This window comes from Acomys minous (assembly GCF_964271855.1).
Source record: "Acomys minous genome assembly, chromosome: 16".
In the NCBI taxonomy this organism is placed as follows: domain Eukaryota; kingdom Metazoa; phylum Chordata; class Mammalia; order Rodentia; family Muridae; genus Acomys; species Acomys minous.
This window is the reverse complement of record NC_140498.1, coordinates 7,531,869-7,557,732: the sequence shown is the minus strand read 5'-3', so window position 1 is coordinate 7,557,732 and position 25,864 is coordinate 7,531,869. Positions and strand designations below refer to the sequence as shown.

Here is a 25,864-nt window from a genome sequence, read left to right as displayed (position 1 = left end):
ATCCTCACCAGCACTGAACAAGGGCTCCCTCCCCACATCCTCACCAGCACTGAACAAGGGCTCCCTCCCCACATCCTCACCAGCACTGAGCAAATGCTCCCTCCCCACATCCTCACCAGCACTGAGCAAGGGCTCCCTCCCCACATCCTCACCAGCACTGAGCAAGTGCTCCCTCCCCACATCCTCACCAGCACTGAGCAAGGGCTCCCTCCCCACATCCTCACCAGCACTGAGCAAATGCTCCCTCCTCACATCCTCACCAGCACTGAGCAAGGGCTCCCTCCCCACATCCTCACCAGCAGTGAGCAAGGGCTCCCTCCCCACATCCTCACCAGCACTGAACAAGGGCTCCCTCCCCACATCCTCACCAGCACTGAACAAGGGCTCCCTCCCCACATCCTCACCAGCACTGAGCAAATGCTCCCTCCCCACATCCTCACCAGCACTGAGCAAGGGCTCCCTCCCCACATCCTCACCAGCACTGAGCAAGTGCTCCCTCCCCACATCCTCACCAGCACTGAGCAAGGGCTCCCTCCTCACATCCTCACCAGCACTGAGCAAGGGCTCCCTCCCCACATCCTCACCAGCACTGAACAAGGGCTCCCTCCCCACATCCTCACCAGCACTGAGCAAGGGCTCCCTCCCCACATCCTCACCAGCACTGAACAAGGGCTCCCTCCCCACATCCTCACCAGCACTGAGCAAATGCTCCCTCCCCACATCCTCACCAGCACTGAGCAAGGGCTCCCTCCCCACATCCTCACCAGCACTGAGCAAGGGCTCCCTCCTCACATCCTCACCAGCACTGAGCAAGGGCTCCCTCCCCACATCCTCACCAGCACTGAGCAAGGGCTCCCTCCCCACATCCTCACCAGCACTGAGCAAGGGCTCCCTCCCCACATCCTCACCAGCACTGAGCAAGGGCTTTCTCCCCACATCCTCACCAGCACTGAACAAGGGCTACCTCCCCACATCCTCACCAGCACTGAGCAAGGGCTCCCTCCCCACATCCTCACCAGCACTGAGCAAGGGCTCCCTCCCCACATCCTCACCAGCACTGAGCAAGGGCTTTCTCCCCACATCCTCACCAGCACTGAACAAGGGCTCCCTCCCCACATCCTCACCAGCACTGAACAAGGGCTCCCTCCCCACATCCTCACCAGCACTGAACAAGGGCTACCTCCCCACATCCTCACCAGCACTGAGCAAGGGCTCCCTCCCCACATCCTCACCAGCACTGAGCAAGGGCTCCCTCCCCACATCCTCACCAGCACTGAGCAAGGGCTCCCTCCCCACATCCTCACCAGCAGTGAGCAAGGGCTCCCTCCCCACATCCTCACCAGCACTGAGCAAGGGCTCCCTCCCCACATCCCCACCAGCACTGAGCAAGGGCTCCCTCCCCACATCCTCACCAGCACTGAGCAAGGGTTGTCAGTTTTCTTGGTGAGAGCCTTTTTGACTGGAGTCTGGCTCTGGTTCTTATTATGGTCATTTCTTTTATTTCTCACCTTTTCCACTTCCCGGATATGATGAAGTGATTGATTTTCTACCAGGCATGGGCCACTCGATGTGATGCCCCCTCTACAGGTCCCCAAGAAGTGGACCATTTTATCTATTTTATATTTTTTTCATACTTATAGTGTCAACCTTTTCTTTCTTTTTTCTTTTCTTTTCTTTCTTTTTTCTTTTCTTTTCTTTCTTTTTTCTTTTCTTTTCTTTCTTTTTTTTTTTTCTCTTTTTTTTTTTTTTGAGACAGGGTTTTACTCACGGAGATCCATCTGCCTCTGCCTCATGAGTTCAGGGGTTAAATGTTTGTGCCACCATGCCCAGCATGTCTAGTATTTTTGTTTGAAATGTTGCTTGCAATGTTTTAAGGCAGCCTTTAACAGCCAAAGAGGCAATTTGACTCTTTTGGCTATGTCTGGAGACATTTCTGGCTCTAGCCACACTTTGGAGGGGCACTAGGGAAGAGAAGATGCTGCTGACATCCATAGGGTAGACAGAGGGATCTGGAAAAGCTCCACATGATAGCACAGCATCAAGAAGTCATCCATGCTGTAATGCCAGCTGCATTGAAGTTGAGAAATGGATCATAAAAGACTTCTCTCAATTACCAAGGAGCATAGAACCATACCTATAATGGCATGCCAAGGATTTTCCCAAGAGCAGTGTTAGTCCTTATAAGGACCCTACTGAGCCACCCTAGTTTTCCATATCACAACACTTGACGTACTGTGTTTCAATTTTCTAGCAATGCACGAGCCTTGGGTCTTCCAGGCCATGCAGGGTACTTTGAGGTTAAGACATTAGTGACTGCTTCTCTGAGTGCTCATGAAAGCTGATTCATCACTGGGGTGATTAGCTGTGTTGGTCAGAACTAATGAGCTTCTGGTGCCAGTAGCTGGTATTTGAGCTTAGTGGGGCATTGAGCCTCCAGCACACTCAACTTCTTTTGGACTTGGCTGGGCCTCTGCTGCTGCAGAACCCAGCAGTGAGAAGACTGTTGAAATGGCTGTTTAGTTCCCATTAGGCTAATTACTTCTTTTCCCAAGATGAATTCTATATTGGGAAAGGCTGGAGCATCAGAAAGCACAGGACATCCTGCTCACTGGGGCAGAGAAGCGCAGGCCGCTTTTCTATGCCTCAAAAGAAATTGGCCATTAGAAAGAATCTGAAAGCGGAACACAAAATGGAGGGTCTTCTCATGCCATCTCTAGGTCAGCCCAGCCAAGAGGCAGGTGCTGAGGAAAGTGGAGGGAGAGGCAGGAGTTGGGGGTGTGCCATGGCAGCTGCTGCCATGAGGAAAGAAAGGGCAAGAGTGGGTCACAGAAAACCTGACAGAACTCTCCTAAATGGTACAGAGCTTGTAATGGATGGATCTGCTTTGGGACAGAAGGTTTGAGACCATCACAATGGCGTGTAGAAATGATAGTCAGCTTTTACCATGAGCAAGAGGGTCCTTTTTAAGCCAGGTGGATACATCTGTATCTTCTTCTGCGTTGGTAGCAGTACTCGCTATAGATTGGGTCTCCAGACGTGCACTGGTTGGGAACCTTTCTAAAAGCTGTGATAGCCTAGAGAGTAGAGTCAGGCTTATGATCCTGTTTGGTTGACTTAATGGTGTGTGTGTGGGTGTGGGTGGGTGTGGGTGGGGGGTCTTAGTTAATATTTCTAGTGCTTCAGTGAAACTCCACAACCAAAAGCAAGTTGGGGAGGAAAGAGTTTATTTGGCTTACGTGCCTACATCACTGAAGGAAGTCAGGACAGGAACTCAAGCAGGACAGGAATCTGGAGGTAGGAGCTGATGCAGAGGCCATGGAGGTGTACTGCTTACGGGCTTACTCTCCATGGCTTGCTCAGCCTACTGTCTCATAGAACCCAGGGCCACCAGCCCAGGGATGGCACCACCACAATGGCCTGCCATCACCTGGTTCCAATCTTCTAATATGTGAGTGTGTGGTAGAACTGGCAGATTCCTAGATTTGTTTCCCCCTCCCCCCACCCAACACACAAAAATTTACACATTCGAGAGGTCTGGGAATGCTGGAGCTGTCCACAGTGAAGCTTGTCCAATCTTGACCTGTTTTCATGCTGTGTCACCATCCTACTCTCCCTAAGTCATCCTGTTCTGTGCACCAGGAAATGGCCCTCAGATACTTGCTGTGTGTACCATCATCTTAAATGCCTTCCAGATGGTTAAAAAAAGTATTTGTTGAAATTTAATGTAGGTCAGTTGACCAAATCTGGTTAACAAATAATTTTCATTATACTTCAGTTTTTGGCAAGAGTTAAACAATAGTCATATCTTCTCTCAGACAGTTGGTGCCAGTGAAAGAAATAGCTAAACATATTGGTATTTGGTTGTCTGTTGCACATCTCAGCTCTCTGAGTCATCTGAGAAGCCAGAAGAGTAGCATGAAGGAATTTATAGACCATATGACAACCTGTTGTTGCTGTGGCTAAAACTCACTGCCTTCATCTTCAGCACCGCTACCAGAACCACAATCACCATCAGTCTTAGTATCTGAAACCCTTTTTAACTCATGTTTGGAGAAGGTGTGTATTGCAATAATTTCTTACCATGGCTTTTCTAATTTATAATAGGCATAGTCATGACCTAAATGGCCCTACTCTCAGCCAGAGTCATTTGTATCTGCAGAAAGGAAAACTGAGATAAAATAGTGACTAAGTAGTTCATTCATGTAGCCCATCAGTGTTGAGACAAGAGTAACAGCTGGCTACTTTAAAGCTTTTGACAAACAATGTCAGTACTATGTTTCTTCAGACTGCTTGAAAGTCAGGGTAGCCACCAGGATTAGGACTTATTTTCTTATCTTATCATATAGATTTTTGGCATTTTAAAAACAGTTAAGGGGGGGCTGGAGAGTTGGCTCAGTGGTTAAGAGCACCGTCTGCTCTTCCAAAGGTCCCAGGTTCAATTCCCAGCACCCACATAGCAGCTCACAACTGTCTGTAACTCCAAGATCTGACACCCTCACACCAATGCACATAAATTTAAAAATTAAATAAAAATATTAAAAAAAAACAGTTAAGGGAAAGGGATGTATCAAGCTATAGGTAGAAGCAATTCTGTTTCTCAGTGCTTAATTCTTCAGAAGTTGAGTATTGGCCAGCAGTTGTGTTCTTCAGAGGCACCCACTGTTAGGAAGGCAGTGTGCCTCTGCCCATATTTTTTGTTAGGGTTATAGTAATAAAACCTCAGAATACCAATTACGTTTGGCTAAAACAATGCTTCCTAAAATATCCCAAAACCATAGACAAGCAACAGCTACCTATTAAGCAGATCTGCAACAGTAACCTTGGAATCTTAGCTAGTCTGGCTGATGTGGTCACCAATGGGTCAACCAGATGGCCAGATGGCTTGATGGTTTTTGGCTGCACTCACATGTCTGGGGTAGTCGGCTGCTGAAGACTGACCTAAAGAAGCTTTAGCATCAGAAGTGACTCAACTTCACTTCATCTTTCATCCTCTAGAAGCTAATGTAGGCGTGCCCTAACAGTGAGGGCAGAACACAGGGATTTTCAGGAAATAGAATGGAGCTGAAAAGCATTACATTCTTCTCTTTGTGTGCAAATAGGCTGATTGTGTTTCCTTACTATTGTAAGTAGAACAGGAATAAACATGAATCTTCAATTATCTCTAGAGGAGAATACAGAGCCTTACTGAGTGGTATAGCTGTGTCATAGTGTAATTCTGTTTTTAATTTTTTTTGAGGAACAGCCAAAAGGATTTCCATGATGGTATTAATTTGTACTCCCGCTAACAGGGAATAAGTGTTCTTCTATCTTCATATCTTTGTTGACATTTATTGTCAGACTCCTTGAAATAGCCTTATGACTGGAATAAGGTGTATTTCTGATTTTAATTTGCACTTTACTGACAATTAGGGATGTTGAATTCTTTTGAAAATGTTTATTGGTCATTTGTGGTTCTTCATTTTATCAGCCCACATGTTGATGGGCAGTTCTGTTCCTTGTGTAAATATCTCTGCTCTCAAAAGTAGCCTTCAGATTCAAGACAGTCCCCAGGAAAATTCCAAATACATTTGTACTAGTCTGATTTTCTGTTGCTATGATAAACACTATGACCCAAAAGTAACCTGTGGAAGAGAAGATTCATTTAGTTTATAAGTTTTATATGTTTATGTGGTGTGTGTGTGTGTGTGTGTGTGTGTGTGTGTGTGTGTGTGTGTTAGTAAGTCCTCAGGGGAGGCCACGGCAGGAGCTCAAGGCAAGAACTAAAGCAGAGATTATACACAGAAAACTGTATAATGACTTGCTCAGCTGACTTTTTATACAAGCCAGGACCATCTGCCCAGAGGGAGCACTGTTCCATAGTGGGCTGAGCACTCCCACATTAATCATTAATCAAGAAAATGCCCACAGACCTATCTTCTGGAGACAATTCCTCAATTGAGGGCCCCTCTCTCTAGATGACTCTAGTTAGTGGCAGTTTGACAAACCAATATAACATTCCTCACAGAACTAGAAAGAAATCCCAAGAATGCAAACAGAAAGCAAATGACCATTAATAGCCTAAGCAATCCTAAGGATAAAGAACAGTACTTGGAAATTTCATAATATCTGATCTCAAATTATACTACAGAGCTATAGTGACAAAAATAAATCTGCTGCTAGCATAGAAACTGGCTTGCAGACCAGTAGAAAGGAATAGAAAACCTAGAAATGAAACCAACCCACACAGCTATGATCACCTAACTGGTAAAGGTGTCATGCACTGGAAAACATGTCCCAACAAACCTAAGTACCAACCACAGAAAGATGAAATTAGATCTCTATTCTCACCCTCCACAAAAATCAACTCAAAGAGGATGGAAGACATTAATGTAGACCCTAAACCACTGAAACAGCTAGAGTCAAACTTAGGGGACACACATTAATATGTAAATATAGGCAGGGATTTTCTGAACAGAGCTCCAACTGGACTACACCAAAACACAAAGCTTTCTCTACAGAGAAGAAAGAACCAGCTGAGCAAACAGAAAGAGGGGAGGTCTCTATCCGGTCTAGTTCAGACAGGGGGCTAATATCTAGAATGTAGAAAGATGTACACAAATTAAACAGCCTCCCAAAGTAACCTGGTATTATTTTGCAGGTCTGTCTAAGTCATTGCAAACAGATGCAGCTCAGTCTTTTGATGGCTGGAAATGCTCTCATATATACCACAATGTGTTAATTTTTTTCAAACGAGTCTCCTAACTGAAGTCTCAATTAATAGTGGTTAGTATGCTTCCAGCTTTGGGGACCATATTCCTGATGCCACTTTGGATGGTCTCCTCCATGAGGATGTGTGCATTGGAACTTGTAGTTCTTCATCCCGCAGCAGGGAGTGCTGCGGTCTCTTCCACCTCCTCCATGTTTTCAAACACGTTCTTCCTCATACTCCATTTCTCAGTTGACCCTGATGAACCACCATGGAAGCTTATAATAAAATGACTTTGTCCATAACGTAGCTGGAGAGGGCTCCTTGCTCACACCAGCCAGCACCTCCATTTTGTTGTCCATGCAGAGTGTATGAAGGCTACTTGCGGTGCCATTGTCATCATCACTCTCACCACTCGCACAGCTCTGGTAAGCCTCCTCTAAATCCCTCAGGCAGAATCAACGTCCTCTGAATGCAAAAGCATGCTCAGTGTGGTGGTTCCACTACTGACACGCATTTGTCACAATGCCTACCCCCTCTAAGGTGGCAAGCTTTTCTAGGCAGGAACATTATAATCCAAGCAGCTCACTTTTCTAATAGGATGCTTGGTCCAAGCACATCCTCCATGAATGTTTGCTAAATCAAAATCTTGGCTGAGAACAAACTTGTTGTTGTGCATGCAGTAATAATTCAACACGTATTGACCAACTTAGTCATTCAGTATGGGTCTGTTAGGCATGTGCAATGAAGTACAATACAGTTCCCCCACCTTACGATGGCCCTACTTATTAAGAGTTATCGGCTTTATGATGTTTTGAAAGAAATTATTTTCAGTAAAACAAACAAACAAACAAAAACATATTTGAAATTTGGAGTTTTGGTGTACTCTTCCTGGTTTGGAGATGTTCATAAAGCACTCCAATGACACTGGGCGTGATCCCTGAACCGTAACCCCTAGCCAGCCACAAAACAGAAAAGACTCTCATAGAGATTAGTGCTGAAATGAGGGGCAAACGGAACATCCATGCACTACCCTTGGGGAAAGCAAGATGGTACAGCATGCTCCAGAACTCTCCAGCAATTCCACAAACTTAAACATGGAATTATTCAGTGTTCTTTCAGCAATCTGCCTCCTTGCTATCTAGCATAGGAGAAAAAATGGATTCATATTAACCCTGAAACAAGAGTTTGCAGCAGTCATTTTTTTATAATTGTTGAAAACTGGAACCAAATTAAATGTCTTCTGACAGGCGACTAGACACACCGCTGCACACCAGTACAGTAGAATCCTACTCTGCTCTAGAAGGACTGAACTGTTGATGTGTGCGGCAGCTTGAACTGGCTCTCTAACACATGGAGGCCATGTGCAGTGAGCCAGTTGCAGGAGGTCACAGACCATACAGTGCCATTTGCATACCATTCTCAGAAGGACACGCTACAGTGACAGGGACCAGATCTACATGGATAGTTGCAAGGTGAGGGGATAGCAGGCGACAAAGCAATTCATGACAGTGGAATGACAGGGCAATTTTATGTTCTGATCATGGATAAGTCCTGTCACTTATCCCTCCTAGAGAGCTGAGCCCTCTGGTCTATTTTCTTATACACAAGCTTAAATATAAAAGAAAACTTGGCTTGGGAACATAAGAGAAAATCAGTATACATGAAAGCTGATTCATTTCCCCAGGCTGATGGACTTAGGGTGGAGAGAATCACATTGCTTTCTTAACCAGACATTGCATTTCATGAAATCCCAGTTTCAGTGTACAGGAAGAGGGGAAGGGGACTTTAGATAAATATTTTCCTAATTCTTCGGTCTGTGTTGGGGAGACCACACTCAATAAAGTATACCCAAGAGCAAAATAGGTAGAAAAACTATGCTAGATTTCAGACTATGGAAATGCAAAAAAATTGAGAGGACCGTGTGGGGAACAGAGTAAAAGTAAAATGGAAGAAACCAGACAAGCAAAAGAATTAGAGAGAAATTCAGTATACAGCTCTGGTGGCACATTGGTACTGAATAAAATTACAGTTGAACAATTAATTAAAACAATTAAAAAAAAACTTTGAACCTCCACTCAGTCACGGAAAGAGAGGCAGAAAGATTGGAAGAGATGTGGAGGACTGTTGTGAAAGTTTTTTAGACAGGACATTGCCTGTCTATTAAAAACACACACTAGCTGGGGCTATTTGCATGAGCTTACACACACACACACACACACACACACACACACACACACACACACACACACGTGGGATGGGCTAAAGAATAGCTCAGATTTTCAGTCCACTGGATTCTCTTCCAGAAGATGCATGCTTCATCCCCAGCCTCCGTGTGGTGGCTCACAACCATCTGTAGCTACAGTCCCAGGCGTGTCTGGCACCCTCTTCTGACCTTTGCAGAAGCCAAGCAGACACATAGTACACACATACATGCTGAGGGAGCAAACTTACATGTAAAATTCTTTAAAAAGGAAAAAAATTAAAACATGGAAGTAGGAGGTCATCTAATTGGGAGGAAGCAGGAGTCTCCAGAAGTGGGAGAGGAAAATGGGAGGTGGATATGTTCACAGTGCGTCGTCTGCATGTATACGGTTATCTAAAAGTCAATAAAATTGAGGGGGAAAAGTTAAAAAGCCATTTGAAAAGTCATTTCATTCCCTTGTCCTCAGCCAAATGCCTACAAGGCTTTGGCCCTGTGCTGAAGGAAGGCCCTGGGCCCTGCACACAGACACTAAGCGTCGGGCACGCCTCTGCTGTGGTAGAGGAACTTCGCACACATGAAGGGCTCCGTCTGCAGGGTCTGTTCCTGACAGTCCTAATGTTTATTCGGCACCAAGGGTCCTGTCTGTCTGCCTCATTTTTCTTCCTAATGACTTCCCGGGGTCCCCTGCATGGTCTTCTGGGCCCACCCTTTCACATCTCCAGGTCCCTGGACCAGGGTACCACTGACGGCTCACATACCACATGTCTAAACATTTAAAAAGCTATAAATCAAGCTAGGACACTGTTAGATGAAATGTGCTGTTTCCCTTCCTTTGACAAATATTCCTTGGTAACAATGAAACAGAAAAAAAAAAAAGCCTAAACCTATTGTTTTCACATGTCTGAAAGTTGGCAAAACACCAAAGATGACTCAATTTAATTATTATTGCTCATCTGGGATTTTCTGTGGATGGGCCAGCAGTGTTTGGATGAGCCATAAAATGAAGATATACACAAATCGTGACCTATGACATGCACACAGTAAGATTTATTTTTCAACCGTTAACTTCAGTAAATACTAATTATGTTGCAATCAATATTTCTCATATTAATTTTATTCTATTGACAGTGATGATCTCAATCACAGACTGAGAAATGTTTTCTGAAAAGATCCAGATAGTAAATGTTTTAGACCTGCATGCCATATGCTTTTTGTCCCTCTCCTGTTTCTACTTGCATTTAAAAAAGCTATGTAGACAATATGTAAGCAGATAGATTTGGCTGCTTCTACAAAAGTTTGTGGATTTAAGAAGAAAAAAAAAAAAGGTTTACTCCCAGCATTACCTGACTACCTGATTCCAGACATCTTCGTGAGCTTAGAAGGAAGCCCCAGAGCCACTGAGCAGGAACTCAGCACTCCCTCCTCCCTCTCTCCGCCCCTGGCACTAGGAGATGCCTGTTATTAGGGTTGTACACAGATAGAATCAGAAAGTTAAAGAAAATATGTTGGTTTGGAGTACGGAATTTAGTTTGGCGATCATAGATATAAAGAATTTCTGAAATGAGGAAATTATAATGCGCTCTGATAAAAAATGTAAATTAAGACTGAATGTAAGTAAGACTTTAAGAAATCTAGTCATTTTCTTGTGTCTCTAAAAGCTGTCTGCCAGAAAATAAAAGCCACCGAAAGAGCTCAGTTGGGCATATGTCAGATGACAATACAGGACCGTCTAAAGCATATTAACTCTATGCAAAACTTTGAAATGCAACTTATTTAAAATGGGCTCCTTAATTTAAAAGAGAATGTGTAGTTTAATCAAACATTTTTTGTTTAATGCGTTCTGAGATCCAGCTAGAGTCCATGTCCTGAGGGCCTTGTTTCCCTGGTCAACCTGTTCCGAGCAGCATACTGGCTCTGTGAGAAGTGTGCTTCTGTCTTCATGTGTGACTGCTCGTGAGTTCACAGGGAGTTTAAGCTCCTTTGGCGAGTGGGGAGAGGCAATGGACACACATCTGGTGGTACCAGGAAGTGGTACTTCCCAGGAGGAGCTCACTTCCTGTTAACTAACATGGAAGCCTTTGCTTGATGCTTAGTTTGTCCTTTCTCTTAAGTGACTTCTTCTCAAACTCAAATCCTTTAGAGGCACTTTCGTTCATCTCCAGTGTTGGCAGCAGTGCAACCTGTGCATGCTCTTAGCATGCAGGAATATTATTTCAAAAAATTAAGGAAAGAGGAGAAGCAATTCCCCAGAGCCGGAATCATGGTAGTTATAAGACAGCATGCTTAGGACTGGGCTGCACTGCACTTAATGGTGTGATGGCTTCTATTGTAAGCCTGTGTGTGTGTGTGTGTGTGTGTGTGTGTGTGTGTGTGTGTGTGTGAGTGTGCGATTCACAAGCCTTTCTGAACTGTGGAGTGAATGCCAGAACCCTCTGTCTCTGCCCCTTTCCATAGATGCCTTTACCCCTTCCCAACGGCAAGAGACCCAACCGTTCTGATGTGCCGATGGGCGCCACTTCTTCCATTCCTGAGGTTTGGTGGCACCCTCATGCCATGATGTCATTATGCTAGAACTTTACCATGTTGTAGAGTGAGGCTATGACAAATGCTTGGCGTTGTTTTCGGTATTGTTTCGGTTATTACATTTTTATTATTTTCTGTTGCTTAAAATTCGAGGAAAACTGAGAGACACCACCCAGGATGCTGAAGATAAGTTTTAGAAGAACATCCAGGGAACCCTGGACCTCCAGCTGCTGCCAGCATTGTAGCCTGGAACTCCTTTCCTGTCTCAGACTTAAGGGGGCCTTTGATTCCATCCCTACCCTGTGGCTAGAACTAAGTCACAGGGAGAATTAAAAAAAAATAAGAAAGTGGATGGAGTGGGAGGGAAGGAAGGAAGAAACCAAAGCCCACCACTGCAGAAATGGAGCACAGAGACTCTGTGCAGTCTCGGACTTACCCTGCTCCTGTCCTCACTGCTTTCTCTCCACTACAGAGTTTGCGTTGGTGCCGAGCCAGGGACATTCAGTCTCTCTTATCTCCAGCCGTACACGTGCCCAGGCCTGATAACTCTAGGCTGACCAGCCCGCCTTGCTGACACCCCCGCCCACAGCACACAGTGGCACGAGAGGTCTCAAGCCCATCACTTAGTAGACTCCCGTCAAGAGCCAGGAGGAGTTGCAATGGGGGGACTTGCTGAGGCAGCCGCAAAGGAGCCAAGCGCTCCCCTGCCTTCGGCTCACGGTCTCCATGCTTTCTTGAAAAATCCCACTTCCCTCTTCTAAGCAGTTGATTCAAAGTTTCAGGTAAGCTGAAGAGAGGAGGATCTAGCTACCTTTGAGGAGGAAGACCCGTGTTTAGCAGGATCTTCCTGGCTCCAAGCTGTTCAGGGACTTAGCCTCCATGGTTAGACAGTGTCTTATCTGTGGCACCCTGTGACAAATTTACTCATCAGAGTGGCCATGCTCTGGCCACAGTGTATTTTAAAGTAAGGCAAAGTGAAGTAAGACAGAGTCGTGGACTAAGGGTCAAGAGACACAGGAGCTCAGCCCGCTTTGCGCCATGGAAACTGTAGATCTGAGCGTGACAGGGGCCTCTGGGGGCTTAGGGGAGTTCTCACCCATGCCCCTTCTACAACTATATGGAGCCTCTCAGGGGACAGCAGTGGGGAGTTCCTGTCTTTTGGAAGATTTGCTTCCTTTTCTTCTGTGTCTGGATCTCTGCTATCTATAATCTCTTAGCTTGTCTGTCTGTCTGTCTGTTGACTGCTCATAAACATGAACACCGCTCTGGGCTGTGAATTTCCAGCTTTGGCTCCAGAGACCACGTAATGTGGTTCTGTTTTATTTCTGCTACTTATTGCCATTCTGACTACATTAAATGAGGTTTTGTAAGACATTTATTCTGTTCTGATTTTAGATGTTCCTATCTTTTTTTTTTTAATACACAAACTTCATTCAAGAAATATACAGACTCACTCAAGAACTTTTAACTTTACTTGTTCAGTTGTTTGGCTAAAATGTGCGTGCAAGTTTCTCTCTAAAGACGAGGGTGGGTGTGAGTTTTCTAGAGTCTTTGTACTTCTGAGCGTCACATCATTGTGTACTTCAGGTGAAATAAAACTTAGAAGAATGTAAAGTGTTTTTTTTTTCTTTTTAACTTTCACTTTGGGCACTTATACTAAATGAGGTCTAAGCCTAACATTCTCCACTCTCTTCCCCATTGGTTACCTGTGTTGTTTGTTTATGCCTGTGAGAGTCTTCATGTCTAAATTCTAACACACCTGCTAGTGTTTGTCCATGTGGTTCCTTGCTAGGGTGGGAGGCAGCAACATGGAGCACGAGTGCAGGTGGGGTAGAGCCGCGTAAGGGACCTCTTGGCCTCAGACATAGCCTCAGATATAGCCTCAGCCCTCTGTGGCGGCATGAGGGGGGGTGACATATCCCTCCCCTTCCCCTTAGTTTCTTAGTTTCTGGTTGTTTTACAGACAGACAAGAGGACACTTGGTTCCCATGAGTCAGACACCACCCCGGTGCAGCATCCAGGACTACATACACAGAGATGGGCACGTCATCTTAAGTTTATGGCTACATCAGCTCCCCAGTGAAGGAGAATTAGGTTCAGAGAAGGACCATGAAATTTGTGTGAATCTGGTGTAGTTTTCAAGCAGTGCTTCTCAACCTTCCTAAGGCTGCGACCCTTTAATACAGTTCCTCATGTTGTGGTGACCTCCAACCATAAAATTATGTTGGTGCTACTTCTTAATTATAATTTTTACTACTGTTATGAATCATAGCGTACATTTCTGACATGAAGGATATGTGGCCCCTGTCGGGGTCACGGTCCACAGGTTGAGAACCGCTATTTTGATCGTCAGTGAGAGGTAGGATGAGGAGGGTATTAGGGAGACTCTCAGCGCCCACAGGCATGGCTGCTCTTTAAGAGATACCTCTTGTTCTCCTCTTTCAAGGTGGCTCTTTGGCGTTTGATGACTACAGATATACATTCTCCCTTTCCCAAGTTTCTCCAAATGAGCAATCCAGAATCTTTGACTTTCTGGACTCCCCTGGAGTTTTGTTCTTAAAATAAACTGGTGCACGGTGAACCACGCATCCTGGGATAGTCCAAATCGCTTCTATTCCCTTCTGTCCTTTGATCACTTAGAGTCCTGGAAGGCATTGACTGTCCACAGCACCGGAAAGGATCCCAGACTCTCAATTTAACACCGAATGTCTCTCGCTGATGGTATGCTTATTAAAATGGCCCATACAAGTATGCTTAGTGTGGGAGCTGGGTTATAGCATCAGTCTCTCCTTCTCTCTCAGAAGCCAACCTAAACATCAGCAGAAGGGAGTTCCCCCCTCCAGGCTTACAAGTCACGGTTTGAGAAGGCTCTCACAGCACAACAGCAGGAAAAGAAATATTAACATGAGCGAGCCTTGGCCCCAGAGACAGCAAGCTGACAGCTCCCGATTCAGTGTGGTTTCCTCCCTTCTCAGACACACACGGTTAGGGATCTCCAGGGACAACCTGCAGACATTGGCCATCCAGAGGAAAAGTCCTTCCTGGCATGCTCTGCGGCTGGAGGCTTGCAGAAACAGACACACGAGACAGGCTGACAGCATGCACATGCAAATCGGCCAGATTTATCGATCCCTCAAGGTAAGTCGCCCTTGCTTTGCAACCCTGGACTTCCCCTTATAGCTCTGCGTCCCTCCTAGAAGATAGCTGTTGGAAAACAGGATAACTATCTACTTCCTGTTGCAAGATTTGGGGATGGGCAATTTACGTGCCAAGATGAATGTGGGGGGTGGGGAGAATACATTTAATGACTAAGCATTTAGTAGTCACAGTGTCCAAGATGGCCTGCGACGCTTATAGAGTCACCCTGATGCTGCCTGGGAATTTGGAAGGATTGAAAGAACATGCTAACAGGAGAAAGACCTGGTATTTTATTCTGTCCCTGTTAGTCACCAGCTATCGCTGAGCTAACTGTGTTACCTCTTTGCCTTCTGAAGCTAAAATTCAAATCCTTATCTGCCCTGGTGGTTGCGACCAGGGGGATGATGCGTCTGCCTTGGTCTGTGGCAAATGCTTCGTAAGTGTCCATCATGCTCTTATCAGGTTCCTCCCAAGGCCTGAGCTTCCTGGCTGCCCTGGACCTGTTACTTTTTAACACAGCCTGATCTGTGGACTCTGTCTTGTAGCTCTGCTATCTTACTTTGAGGAAGCATGGGACAGATGCGCGGCTCTTCTGTCACAAACTTGCCTCGGTCAAACGCAGTTGCGCACTCGCATCTAGCCTTCCCAATCTTGATGTTTCCCCTCTTCAGAGCACTCACTACATTAGACAAATATGTGTCCCAAACTATACGTGGGACAATCATGTTTTGGTGATGAAGGAATGGTGGCCCAAAGGACTACAGTGATTTGCCCTAAAGTCACAGTTTGTTAATAGCAGAAAGTGTCTGAAATATATATATATATTTTTTTTTTCTTCAGCTCTGAGTTTCCTATGAAGCTGTGAAGTAGCCATATTTCAGAACAGCACCAATACTGTGTCTCCCTCTGGGTTCTTGGGAAGAAATAACCACTTTTTTTTTTACAAGTAATTCAAACTTCGCTAACAGAAAACATGGGTTTCTATTTATGGTGGGAAAAGGATTACCACCACTACCCGCCCCCCCCCACACCCCCCAAACACACACACACCAACTTGCTAGTTTGTAAAGTCTCCGTCGTTTTCTTCCTTTAAAGCTTTGTAATCCTCTTTGGAAACATCCGTGTCACCCCCATGTAAATCACCTACAGCATCCTCATGCCCCCATGCTTTAAACACGGCTCTTAATCTTGCCCTCCTCTGTTCTTCCCGCTGTCGACACTAAGTTCCTCAAGCGTGGTTGACCCTGGAAGATCTTTCTACGGCCGCCATCACTTTATGTCCTGTTCTAACCTGATCTCTTCCATGTCACCGACTGTGCCCTCATCTTGAAAGCCTCTCAGCCTTCTAACTGCTGCGACCCTTTAATATAGTTCATCATGCTGTGCTGACGCCCTAGCCGTACAATTATTTTTGTTGCTACTTCATAACTGTAATTTTGCTCCTCTTATGGATCGTAATTTAAATATCTGTTTCCTGATGGTCTTAGGTGACCCTTGTGGAAAGGTTAGTTGACCCCCTCCGCCACATGCAGGTTATTCTCAACCCACAGACTGAGACCCTCTGGTCTAGAGGTACATGACCATCCCATTCGTGTGGGCAGACAAGTCCTTCGTCTCATCCATTTTCAGCCCAGAAGCCAGGCCTTTCTGAGTCTTCCATGGTGCTCTGGATCGCTCCCTCAGTGATTTCTCCAGTGGTGGGCCAAGCTGTTGTTTTAAGTCCTTGTTTGTGGATTCCTTTTCGATGCCCGTTTCATTGCTGCCTTCTTATCTGATTTAACAGGGATGAACAAGTGCCAAGCACAGAAAGGACCACCTATTACCATCTAATTGATATTAATTATCGGCATACCTTTTTATTATGTTAGTATATATAATATATAATATATTAGTATTAATTCATTACAATATCATGAAAAGAACACAGGCCCATTTTAACCTCTCTTGCAGACCTGCAAAGATAAAATGAGAATGAGGTTATTTCCAGAACATTTTGCAATTACCGCTCGCAAAACTGTCTTCAGGGAATACCCCCCTGCAGGCCGCACACGTGAGCATCTTCTCTATGGCGATGGCCACTGCTGTGCTCCCGTTGTGGGAATAAGCAGCCACGTGTAGGGCAGAGTTTACACAGCTCCTGTTCTTTCTTTATGTGGGAGGAGAGGCCGGTGCTCACGGATACCCACATTCTACATAGGTGAACCCCACTCCTTCCCCTCTGTCGTCTACATTTCTACAAGTCAGAGATGGGCCCGGTTTGGCCAAAGCGAGTTTTGTTTTGTTTGGGCTTTACAAAGCACACGCTTTTCTTGGAGCCTTATGGGAAACTGGCCATTTATATTTTATAAGCATTTATAAAATATTTATTCAACTATAACTTAACTACATAAAACCACACAAACTGGAGCGTATGGCCCCGCCGCAGATTTTCACGAAGTGGATAGACTGTGAGAGGGGTGAGCAGACAGGTGCACTCCATCGCTTTAAAAGCTTTTGTTCTTCCTTCCCCACACTGATTCCCCTGTGGGCAACAACCGTTTTGACATCTACTCGGACACAGGAGTTTCTTGTTTATTTGACTTCTTTTTTGTTTTGTGGTGTGTGTGTGTGTGTGTGTGTGTGTGTGTGTGTGTGTGTGTGTAAGCACAAATGCAGCCATAGGGGAGCACACACATACATGTAGAGCCCAGAGGTTGGTGCCAGGTCTCATCTGTCTTCTCCAGCTTGCGTCTCCACCTCATGACAGGGGCTCTCACTGATTGGCCAAACTTGGAGTTCACTGGCCACTGAGCCCCGAGGATCCTCATGTCTCTGCCTCCCCAGAGCCAAGATTACCAACACCCAGTGCTGTGTCTATCGGTTAATGTATTTTCTGGGGACCTGTACTCAGGGCATCGTGCTTTTATGTACGGCACTTTACCAACTGAGCCATCTCCAAGCTCTGATCATCAGCTTCTCATGGAGGACGTTGTATCAGCTACTTTTCTGTTGCTGCGATAAAACACCACGATTAAGGCAATTTATAGAAAGGGTTTGTTTTGTGCTGAGAGATCCATGGGGATAGATAGGAGCCCATCGCCGTCACAGAGAGGAGGCAGAGCTGCACGGACGGCGGCAGGAACAGCAGAGAGAGCTCACATCTCAAACCATGAGGACGCAGAGGGAGCAAACTTGAAATCGAAACCCACTCCAGAGACATACTTCTCCACCAAGGTCACATCTCCTAAGCTGCCCCCACCCCCAACCAGGACACCAACTATTTGAGGACCAAGAATCTAAATGCCAGAGACTCTGGGGCGAGGGAGGGGTGGGATGCATCTGATTCAAACTACCCCACCACAGCAGTCCTACAGCAGACGCGATGCCAGGGCTGGGTGTGTTATTAGCACTGCTTGTGAGACTCACTGACCGGCAGGTGTGACTGGCGGAGGTGACTTCATCTCCATTCTGCTTGTTCTGTGTTGGGTGTACATACTGGTTTTTGATGATCATTTGGTCGTCTGAACGCAGACGAACAGCTGTGCAATAGCACTAGCTGCTGGGGACCTGTGTTCAGCTCTTGTAAATGGTGCCAACCAGCTTTGGAGTCACTGTGTCAGCTTGCTGTCCATCAGCGAGGTGCCAGGAGCTGCGCGTCCTCGCCCACACTGGGAAACCTCAAACGCGTGTTTCCCATTTGTATGAGTGGATGAGTCATGCAATGGTATTGACACAGGGTTTTTAATTCTCGGTTCCTTGATGAGCAATTACTCCTAAGGACTTCTCAAGAATTAGTTGAACATTTGAATACTGTTTTGTATGACATGGTTGGTCAAGGTTTTTGACTCATTTCCCTTTCATTCTGTTTATCAATTGTTTATTTATTTAACTTATTGACTTGTAGGAGTTCTTTATATATTGCAGCCATGGCTTTTGACATTTTGTAAACATTTTCTCTCACTCTGGGCTTTGCCTCTTCACTCACTTGATGGCATTGTTTCAGGAATGTATTTACTTTTCATTTACTCCAACTAGTCATTTTATTAATTTAATTTTTCAATACATTCTAAATACTTTTTCTCATTCAGAATCATTCAGTTATTCTTGTAAATTTCCACCCTCTTATATCTATAAGAAATATGGAGTTGATTTTTCTGGATAGCAAGAGGTGATCAATCAAGAGCAATTAAATACAATTTATTAAAAACAAGCAGGGAGCTGGGTGTTGTAGCACATGCCTTTAATCCCAGCACTCGGGAGGCAGAGGCAGGCAGACTGCTGTGAGTTTGAGGACAGCCTGGTTTACAAAGTGAGTCTAAGACAGCCAAGGCTACACAGAGAAACCTTGTCTCAAAAAACCAAAACAAAACAAAAAGTAGAAAAGAAATATTTATCCATTCATCCATCCACCCATTCATTCATTTACTCATCCATCCATCCATTCATTTATTTGAAACTACTTCCAGAGAATGGCTGGTAGCAGTTACACAGGTAAGGCGGGGAATCAAGAAGACAGTGTGAGGATGGTGGGAATCCAGGAATAAGGGCCCAAATTGACAAGAATGACTGAGCACACAGGTTCTTTTGTTCCTATTAGATACAGACTGAATGTCACTGCTGAGTGGCCTGGGCCGCTCTTTCCAGATGATTCTCCTAGTAACAGAGATGTCTGTATGCAGACAGTGGTGAAGCACTGGCTACCTAATCCCAGGGGTCCTGCTGATTCCTACACGTTCCATTCCATGAGGCCCAACACCACAGTAGGTGTGTCTTCCCAGCAGAGTCACACTGGCAGGTCCTTCACAGGCCAGATTCCCGATGGTCTAGCAAGATGAAAATAAAACCATAGCCCTTTTGAGTACTTAGCTCCATCACTTCCTTCTCTTTAAGATGAATGACATAATCTATCTAGATCCATCCTTTGTTCCTTCTTGGGTGCTTAAAAAAACTTGCTGAACCCCGTGCTTAGCATACAGTTTACTGTCTCCGGATCCTTGGGCTCAGGAATATTAATTACATACACGCTGCGCAATCAGCCTCCGGCACACTTGATCTTGGATTGCTGTCCATCGTGTGGCAGTTCTCCACTCCCACTCTACCCAATCAGATTTCCTCTTCCTACGAGTGACAGGAGGGGACGAGGGTGACTTCCTTGGAAAGTCTGGTTTGGGCTGTCTCTTTTCAAGCACCCATTTGGCATAGGCTTTCTAGAATATGGATTCTTTTTCTGAGGCTTAATAGCATTTGTTTTGGCCAAGCACAATCTGTAGAAATCTGAGAAAGTTTCCTAGAGATCATTTTGCTCCCAGAGACAGGCCAGCCAGAAACTCCTCAGAGCAGTCTACTCTCTTCAGATTCAGGGCGAAATGTGATTTAAAGTAGTTATAACTCAGAGGTCACAGACAAGGAGGCAGAAATCCACTTCCGTGTTTCCAAGTCAGCACGTGCCCCTTACCTCTTCAGAGGGCTCAGTGTTTGCTTAAAGCTCAACACTTTTTCCATGAGTTTGATCAAATTTCTTTTACTGGGAAATTCCAAGCATCTCTGGCCAGGCTTCTCAGCTTATCTTGTACAAGAGCATCTTACGTTCCGGAAGTAGCTTGGTCTAGCTGACTCCTCAGAGAGCCTGGCATGCACAGGTGAGGAAGGACAGTGGGCATCTCAGTTAAGTTGCACTCGTTCTGAGCTGTGCTCCCTCCCCTCCATCCAGATCCTAAAGTATACTTAAGAGACAATGTGATATGCATTTTATAAAAATAAATTGCAAAATTCTTTTAAATTTAAAAATAAGAGTCAAGCACCGTAAGTCAAACGTACAGCTAGCATTCTTCCCTCAAAGAAGAGTCAAGTCACTTGATGAAAACATCTGAAGTGCCAAAGTAGGGGGAAAGCTCCACCGCCATATATGCTGAGGCATTGTTAGCACTAGCCACCACAAAGGCTGAGGAGTGTGTGCCAGAAATAAGCCACTTGGGGACACAAATACTTGCAAAGTAATTGAGAGGATGTCTGCCAATTGGCTTTAAAGCAATCCAGTTGGCGTGGTTAGGGAATAGATGGGGACAGGGTAGAGGCGGGGACTCATAAATGAAATTGGCCATTGTCATGCGTTATTGGAGGAGATATGAGGTGCCTGAGATTTACGTGACAGGTTTTCATCTTTTACATTTGACACTTCCCACTAAATATATACTTAGCAAACTGTAAATGGGAGGGAGTAAAAGAAGCACCCAACACAAAGTGGATCCTTTTCGTACAGATGCAAAATAGATACTACAAAATTATGGAAGTAAAACAACTGTTAAAATTAAAAATAAATACAGCCATGGATGATCAGGTCCCCACTTGAAGAGTGGCTCTTGAAAATAAAGTGCCTTTATGACTTGAAAAGACAGATTGGGAGTAAAAACGCATGCAACTAAACCCATTGGAAGGAACCCACAATGCACTGCTTAAAGAGGGTGGGGGCATTTTAAAAAAAAATGAAAATGCAAGTCAGTGGATTAGAAACAGGGGGTCTAACCAAGAGGGAATAAAGAAAGACGGAACGCACAAACTGGCGGAGAGTGGGCGTAAGGCTGTGAGTATGCACTGGATGGGGTCTGGAAGAATTACAATTGCCCCAAATCAGCACAAGACAAGGCAGAATGTTAGAGCCCAGCTGCGTCCGTCAGGAAAGAGGAAAGCACTTGGAGATTACACAACTGTTTGTTTCTGCCCCCAGCACATACATGATCAGCCTGGATGGGGGTGACTCCCATCAAACTCCAGAGGAATAGAAAAGAAACTAAGGCATTCAGAACGTGACAATCGGGTCTTGTCTAACCATTACATACAAGAGTTGTGCAGATAAGTATTTTGTGTTATATAAAATTCATTTCCTCTGTACTCATGAGGACTTGTTGTCCTCACCCACCCACCCAAGAGCCCCAGTAGGGGGGTCCGAAATCCAGGCTAATTCCAGACCCATATGCTACCTTCTCTACATGCCCTGTACCTTTGCCTACAGCTGCAGTATTAATGTGTGATCCTATGTTCCATGCCTTGGTGCCTATCACTGCCCTTTCCCCTTGGGGCCTCCATTACACAGGGACTTTGATAATGTGATGGCTAATTTGATGGCCAAGTTAGCCACTAAATGACTAATGGACAAGAAGTGTATACAACATGGATGTACTGGACAAAGAAATGATGGGTGTCCTGGACAGACAGAGGGGTATTGTGTGTGTGTGTGTGTGTGTGTGTGTGTGTGTGTGTGTGTGTGTGTGTTTGGGGGTGGTTAAGATGCTACTTGGAATGGCATGCAATTTAAAAGTTATGGATTGTTTATTCCTCAAATTTCTCTGCAATGGTTTTGAACTGTCATTGGAATTAGGTATCTGGAACTAAGTAGAAATAAATCATTGATAGGGGAGGACAACTGTACATTTTGATATTATGCTTAAAAGGAGGAGCTGAGGAGATGACTAAGTGGTTCAGAGCACTAGCTGCTCTTTCAAAGGACCAGAGTTCAGCTTCCAGCTCAGGAGGCTCACCGCTGTCTTGTACTCTAGCTCCAGGAGAAACAGTGTCCTCTTCTGGTCACCAGAAGCACCTGCACTCAAGTGTGCAAACCCACACTGAGACTCATAATTACAAAGTAAAACAAATCCTTATAAAGGATTCATTTGTTAATGAGGAAATCCTTTTTGAGAGAAATTATTAGCTTTTGTATGGAAGGCAAAGCCACTCTAGGACTTGGGACAGACACAGACAGGATGGCAGTGGGTATTTTAATGCTATTTGATGGCACAATAATTGTGTTTGTGACAATGTAATTCACCTTTAGAACACACTGATGTCCCGTATTGTAGATGGGTAATAGTAACAGAGCCTTTGTTCTATGTTGGGAATGTTTCTGAGCGCTTGAGGTATATTAATTAGTTGACACAAAAACTACATGACAGAGGCAATAAGATTGTTCTGAGGCCCATGCTCAAGGAATGTAGAGCAGTTACCTTCATCTAACATTCAGGAAGTCAGGCAGCTGGAACTACAACCCACAGGGGAAGTCTGAACCCAGATGGGGTGCTTCTTCAGCTATTGGAGTCCAGAAGAGGACCCGGCCCACTCTCTAGATTCTAACATGTCTTCTTGCTTCCTGCAGGGACCTGATGCCCAGATCCCTGGAGGGACAGATCACCATGGAGAAGACGCCCAGCTACTTTGTGACCAGGGAGGCACCCGCACGCATCTCAGCCATGTCCAAGGACACCAAGCTCATCGTGGTGGTGCGTGACCCCGTGACCAGGGCCATCTCGGACTACACTCAAACGTTGTCCAAGCGGCCGGATATTCCGAGCTTCGAGAGCCTGACGTTCCGCAACCGCAGCACGGGCCTCATAGACACGTCCTGGAGCGCCATCCAGATTGGCCTGTATGCCAAGCACCTGGAGCCCTGGCTGCGCCATTTCCCGCTCAGCCAGATGCTCTTTGTGAGTGGGGAGCGCCTGGTCAGCGACCCAGCCGGCGAGCTGCGCCGCGTGCAGGATTTCCTGGGCCTCAAGCGCATCATCACTGACAAGCACTTCTACTTCAATCAGACCAAGGGCTTCCCGTGCCTCAAGAAGGCGGAGGGCAGTGGCAAGCCGCACTGCCTGGGCAAGACCAAGGGGCGCGCGCACCCCGCCATTGCGCGTGAGGTGCTTCGGCAGCTGCGTGATTTTTACAGGCCCTTCAACCGCAAGTTTTACCAGATGACTGGCCGCGACTTTGGCTGGGATGGATAGCAGATGTAATTTAAAAAGAAAAAATATAAAAATATAATATATTTTTGTACCAGTCGCTAGAGAAAAGACAGTTTAATATTTGTGTGTTACGTATACGTTGCAGTATTTTTTTTTCTCCTGTCTCCGATGGATAATAACCAGCACCAAACATGCGCATCGCAGGAAAGGAGATTTCGTGTATCCAAGCAACTCACATCTTCAGCTTGTTTATGTTCTGAGCACTCGTTTATAAAGGATAAGCACCAATACTAAACTGTTCTAAGAAAATCCCCATGGTAACCCTCTCTTTTGTTAAGTACAGAAACTTGATAGAATTGGTACCCGGCCTTTGATTTTTCTATCTTTCTCCTGTGCCACTTTTCTCACAAGTCACTTCCCAGGTAATGACACTCTGGGTATGCACAGGGCAGCTTTCGCTTGTAGTTGTGATCCTTACACAACTGCTGCAAGCCTGTTGTGCGTTCATGGGGACCGCCATTTTCTCTGTTAGAGATAAGGGAAACTGAGTCTCAGGGACGTTGAATGAATAATCTTAAAGCTGCATGGTTGAGCCTGGACAAACTCCTCTCTGTTGCTTTTTCTCTATTTTATGACCAACCCCACCCCTACCCCCAGCCTCATCCCCATTCCCAGCCTCACCACCCTCACCCCCGCCACCACCCCTGCTACTACCCCCACAGGAAGGCATAAGACACCTGGAACTTTAGAAGAAGCCCCGGAATGACCCGGAAAGGGCCAAGCAGGCTTTTCACCGCAGTCTGAGGTCCAGGCTGGCCTATGGCACTCAGCCTTGCCACATAGCTGTATTCAAGGACGTCTCAGAGATGGGGACACAGGCTCTCTGGGTAGCCCATCTTGCCTCTTGGCTGATCAAAGCGTGCTGAGACAGGGAATCCTGGCCGATGGGTGGCCATTTGAGTTCCAGAGAGATGACGGAATTCTGTTGAGTGATGGACAAATGTAACAACCAAGAGTGTACCAGAGTAGTACTTATTGGTGGTTGACTGGACTTTTTTTTTTTTAAACTCACTTCAACTAGAATTTCTAAATATGAATTCCATTTTCCTTGTTTTTAGACACAAAATCTCCCTTTCTCTGTTGTTATCTCATGCCTGACTTCAGTTAACAAATCCTTCCCAGCTCCCCCAATTTTCACAGACTGAGGTCTATCGTCCAGTCACTTTATCCACCCCACTCTCACTCTATCTCCTTCTCATATGAATTATAACCTAATGCTCACTAGTGTTTGGAAAATATTCTAAGAAGCAATGCCTGTGGATGGGATGGTGGCTTCTCCTCTGCTCCCACCTCCCATCTGCTGTCTAAACGGCTCAAATGAATCAATAGTTTATTAAGAGTACTCCTTGCTCTCTGAGTGGGTATTAACGAGATTACCAGTAATGGGAATTAAATTGGTTTAGTGAGGAGCACATATGCGTTGATTACATAAAACATTCATAATTACTCTGTCAGTGACATTTTATCACCGGTTGAAGACCAAGAAGAACATATTTGCTATTCCATCAATATTTTCTTTATCTACTGAAATTTAATATTCTCTACTATACTAAAAGAATGTCCTGCCTTTTCTCTGCTGTCAATCGAGAGAAACTAAAGTTTGTTTTACACTGTGCTGGATGGCTGTAGTTTGTCATGGGTGTTCCATCAGGGATGTACAAGTCTCTTGAGAAGACTAATATGGGGTTAAAATGAAGTGAACACATCATTTTAAGTGTCTATATATTTTGCCATCTTCAGGTTGATTTGTTGATATCTCATTTATGGGAATCAAGCCCTAAACTCAGGTTGCTTTTTCCACCTTGTCTCCTACACTTCTGTGCGCTCAGTGCTCAGCGCCACAGTCTGTTTTCAGTCTACGTGAGTGAGCCGTCACCAGCAGCCACCAGAGATGCATTTCAAGCCCTGCGCATCTTTTAATCTGTTTGTTTGTACTCCTGCCTCTTGTAACCCCCTCTCTCCGCCTGCCATTATGCAAAAGTGGCTTGCACAAAAAACAGAATTATATCTAACAGCTGCACTCCGTAACTTTCTTTTCCCATGGAAAGAAACAATAAAAGAACAGAACTGAGTGCGAAGGATCTCTTGCCTGTGAGTGCTTTTGTCCACACTGTTTAGGGAAAGAGTGAAAAGAGTCCTCCAGGCAAACTTTCAAACATATAAGATTCCCTAAAGGCGTCTAGAGGGTTGAATCTAGGAAATGTGCAACAAGACTGGGCTTCTCTCAGTTTCACCGAGAGACCAGGGGACTAAATGTTTCTGCCTTGAGTGGAGAGCTCCCGCCTGCTGTGACTGGAATCTGCCTCCCCTTTATGCTGTCCCTTCAGCTACACCAAACAATTGGCTTTGATCTCAGGTGGAACAAGTGGACCCTCCTTCCTCCAAGCTGTCTCCCATAGAGCCACGCCCACCACCCCTGCGCCTTTCTTTGGGCTGAACCCTTGTTCAGGACAGCAGCTCTAGGCTGAGCTTCTTGTTTCTGGATCATGGGTATGGCATATGAGAGTATCACTCAGGACCCGAGGCCCAGCTATTTTATTTTAACAT

General features: G+C 45.4%; 1 protein-coding gene across 5 annotated transcripts in view; it reads left to right on the top strand.

Annotated features, from left to right (window-relative positions):
- LOC311587389 (heparan sulfate glucosamine 3-O-sulfotransferase 3A1) overlaps positions 1-25,398 on the top strand; it is a 109,315-nt gene extending 83,917 nt beyond the window's left edge. For 3 of the 5 annotated variants that reach the window (XM_084764115.1, XM_084764118.1, XM_084764119.1), the window contains exon 2: positions 22,678-25,398. In XM_084764115.1, the coding sequence (XP_084620241.1) occupies positions 22,678-23,299 (622 nt within the window). In that variant the 3' untranslated portion in view covers positions 23,300-25,398. Of the gene's footprint in view, positions 1-12,076; positions 12,197-14,000; positions 14,136-14,389; positions 14,553-22,677 lie in introns of those variants that run through there. The other 2 variants (XM_084764116.1, XM_084764117.1) reach the window with 2 other exon arrangements.
- The last annotated feature ends 466 nt before the right edge of the window (positions 25,399-25,864 follow it).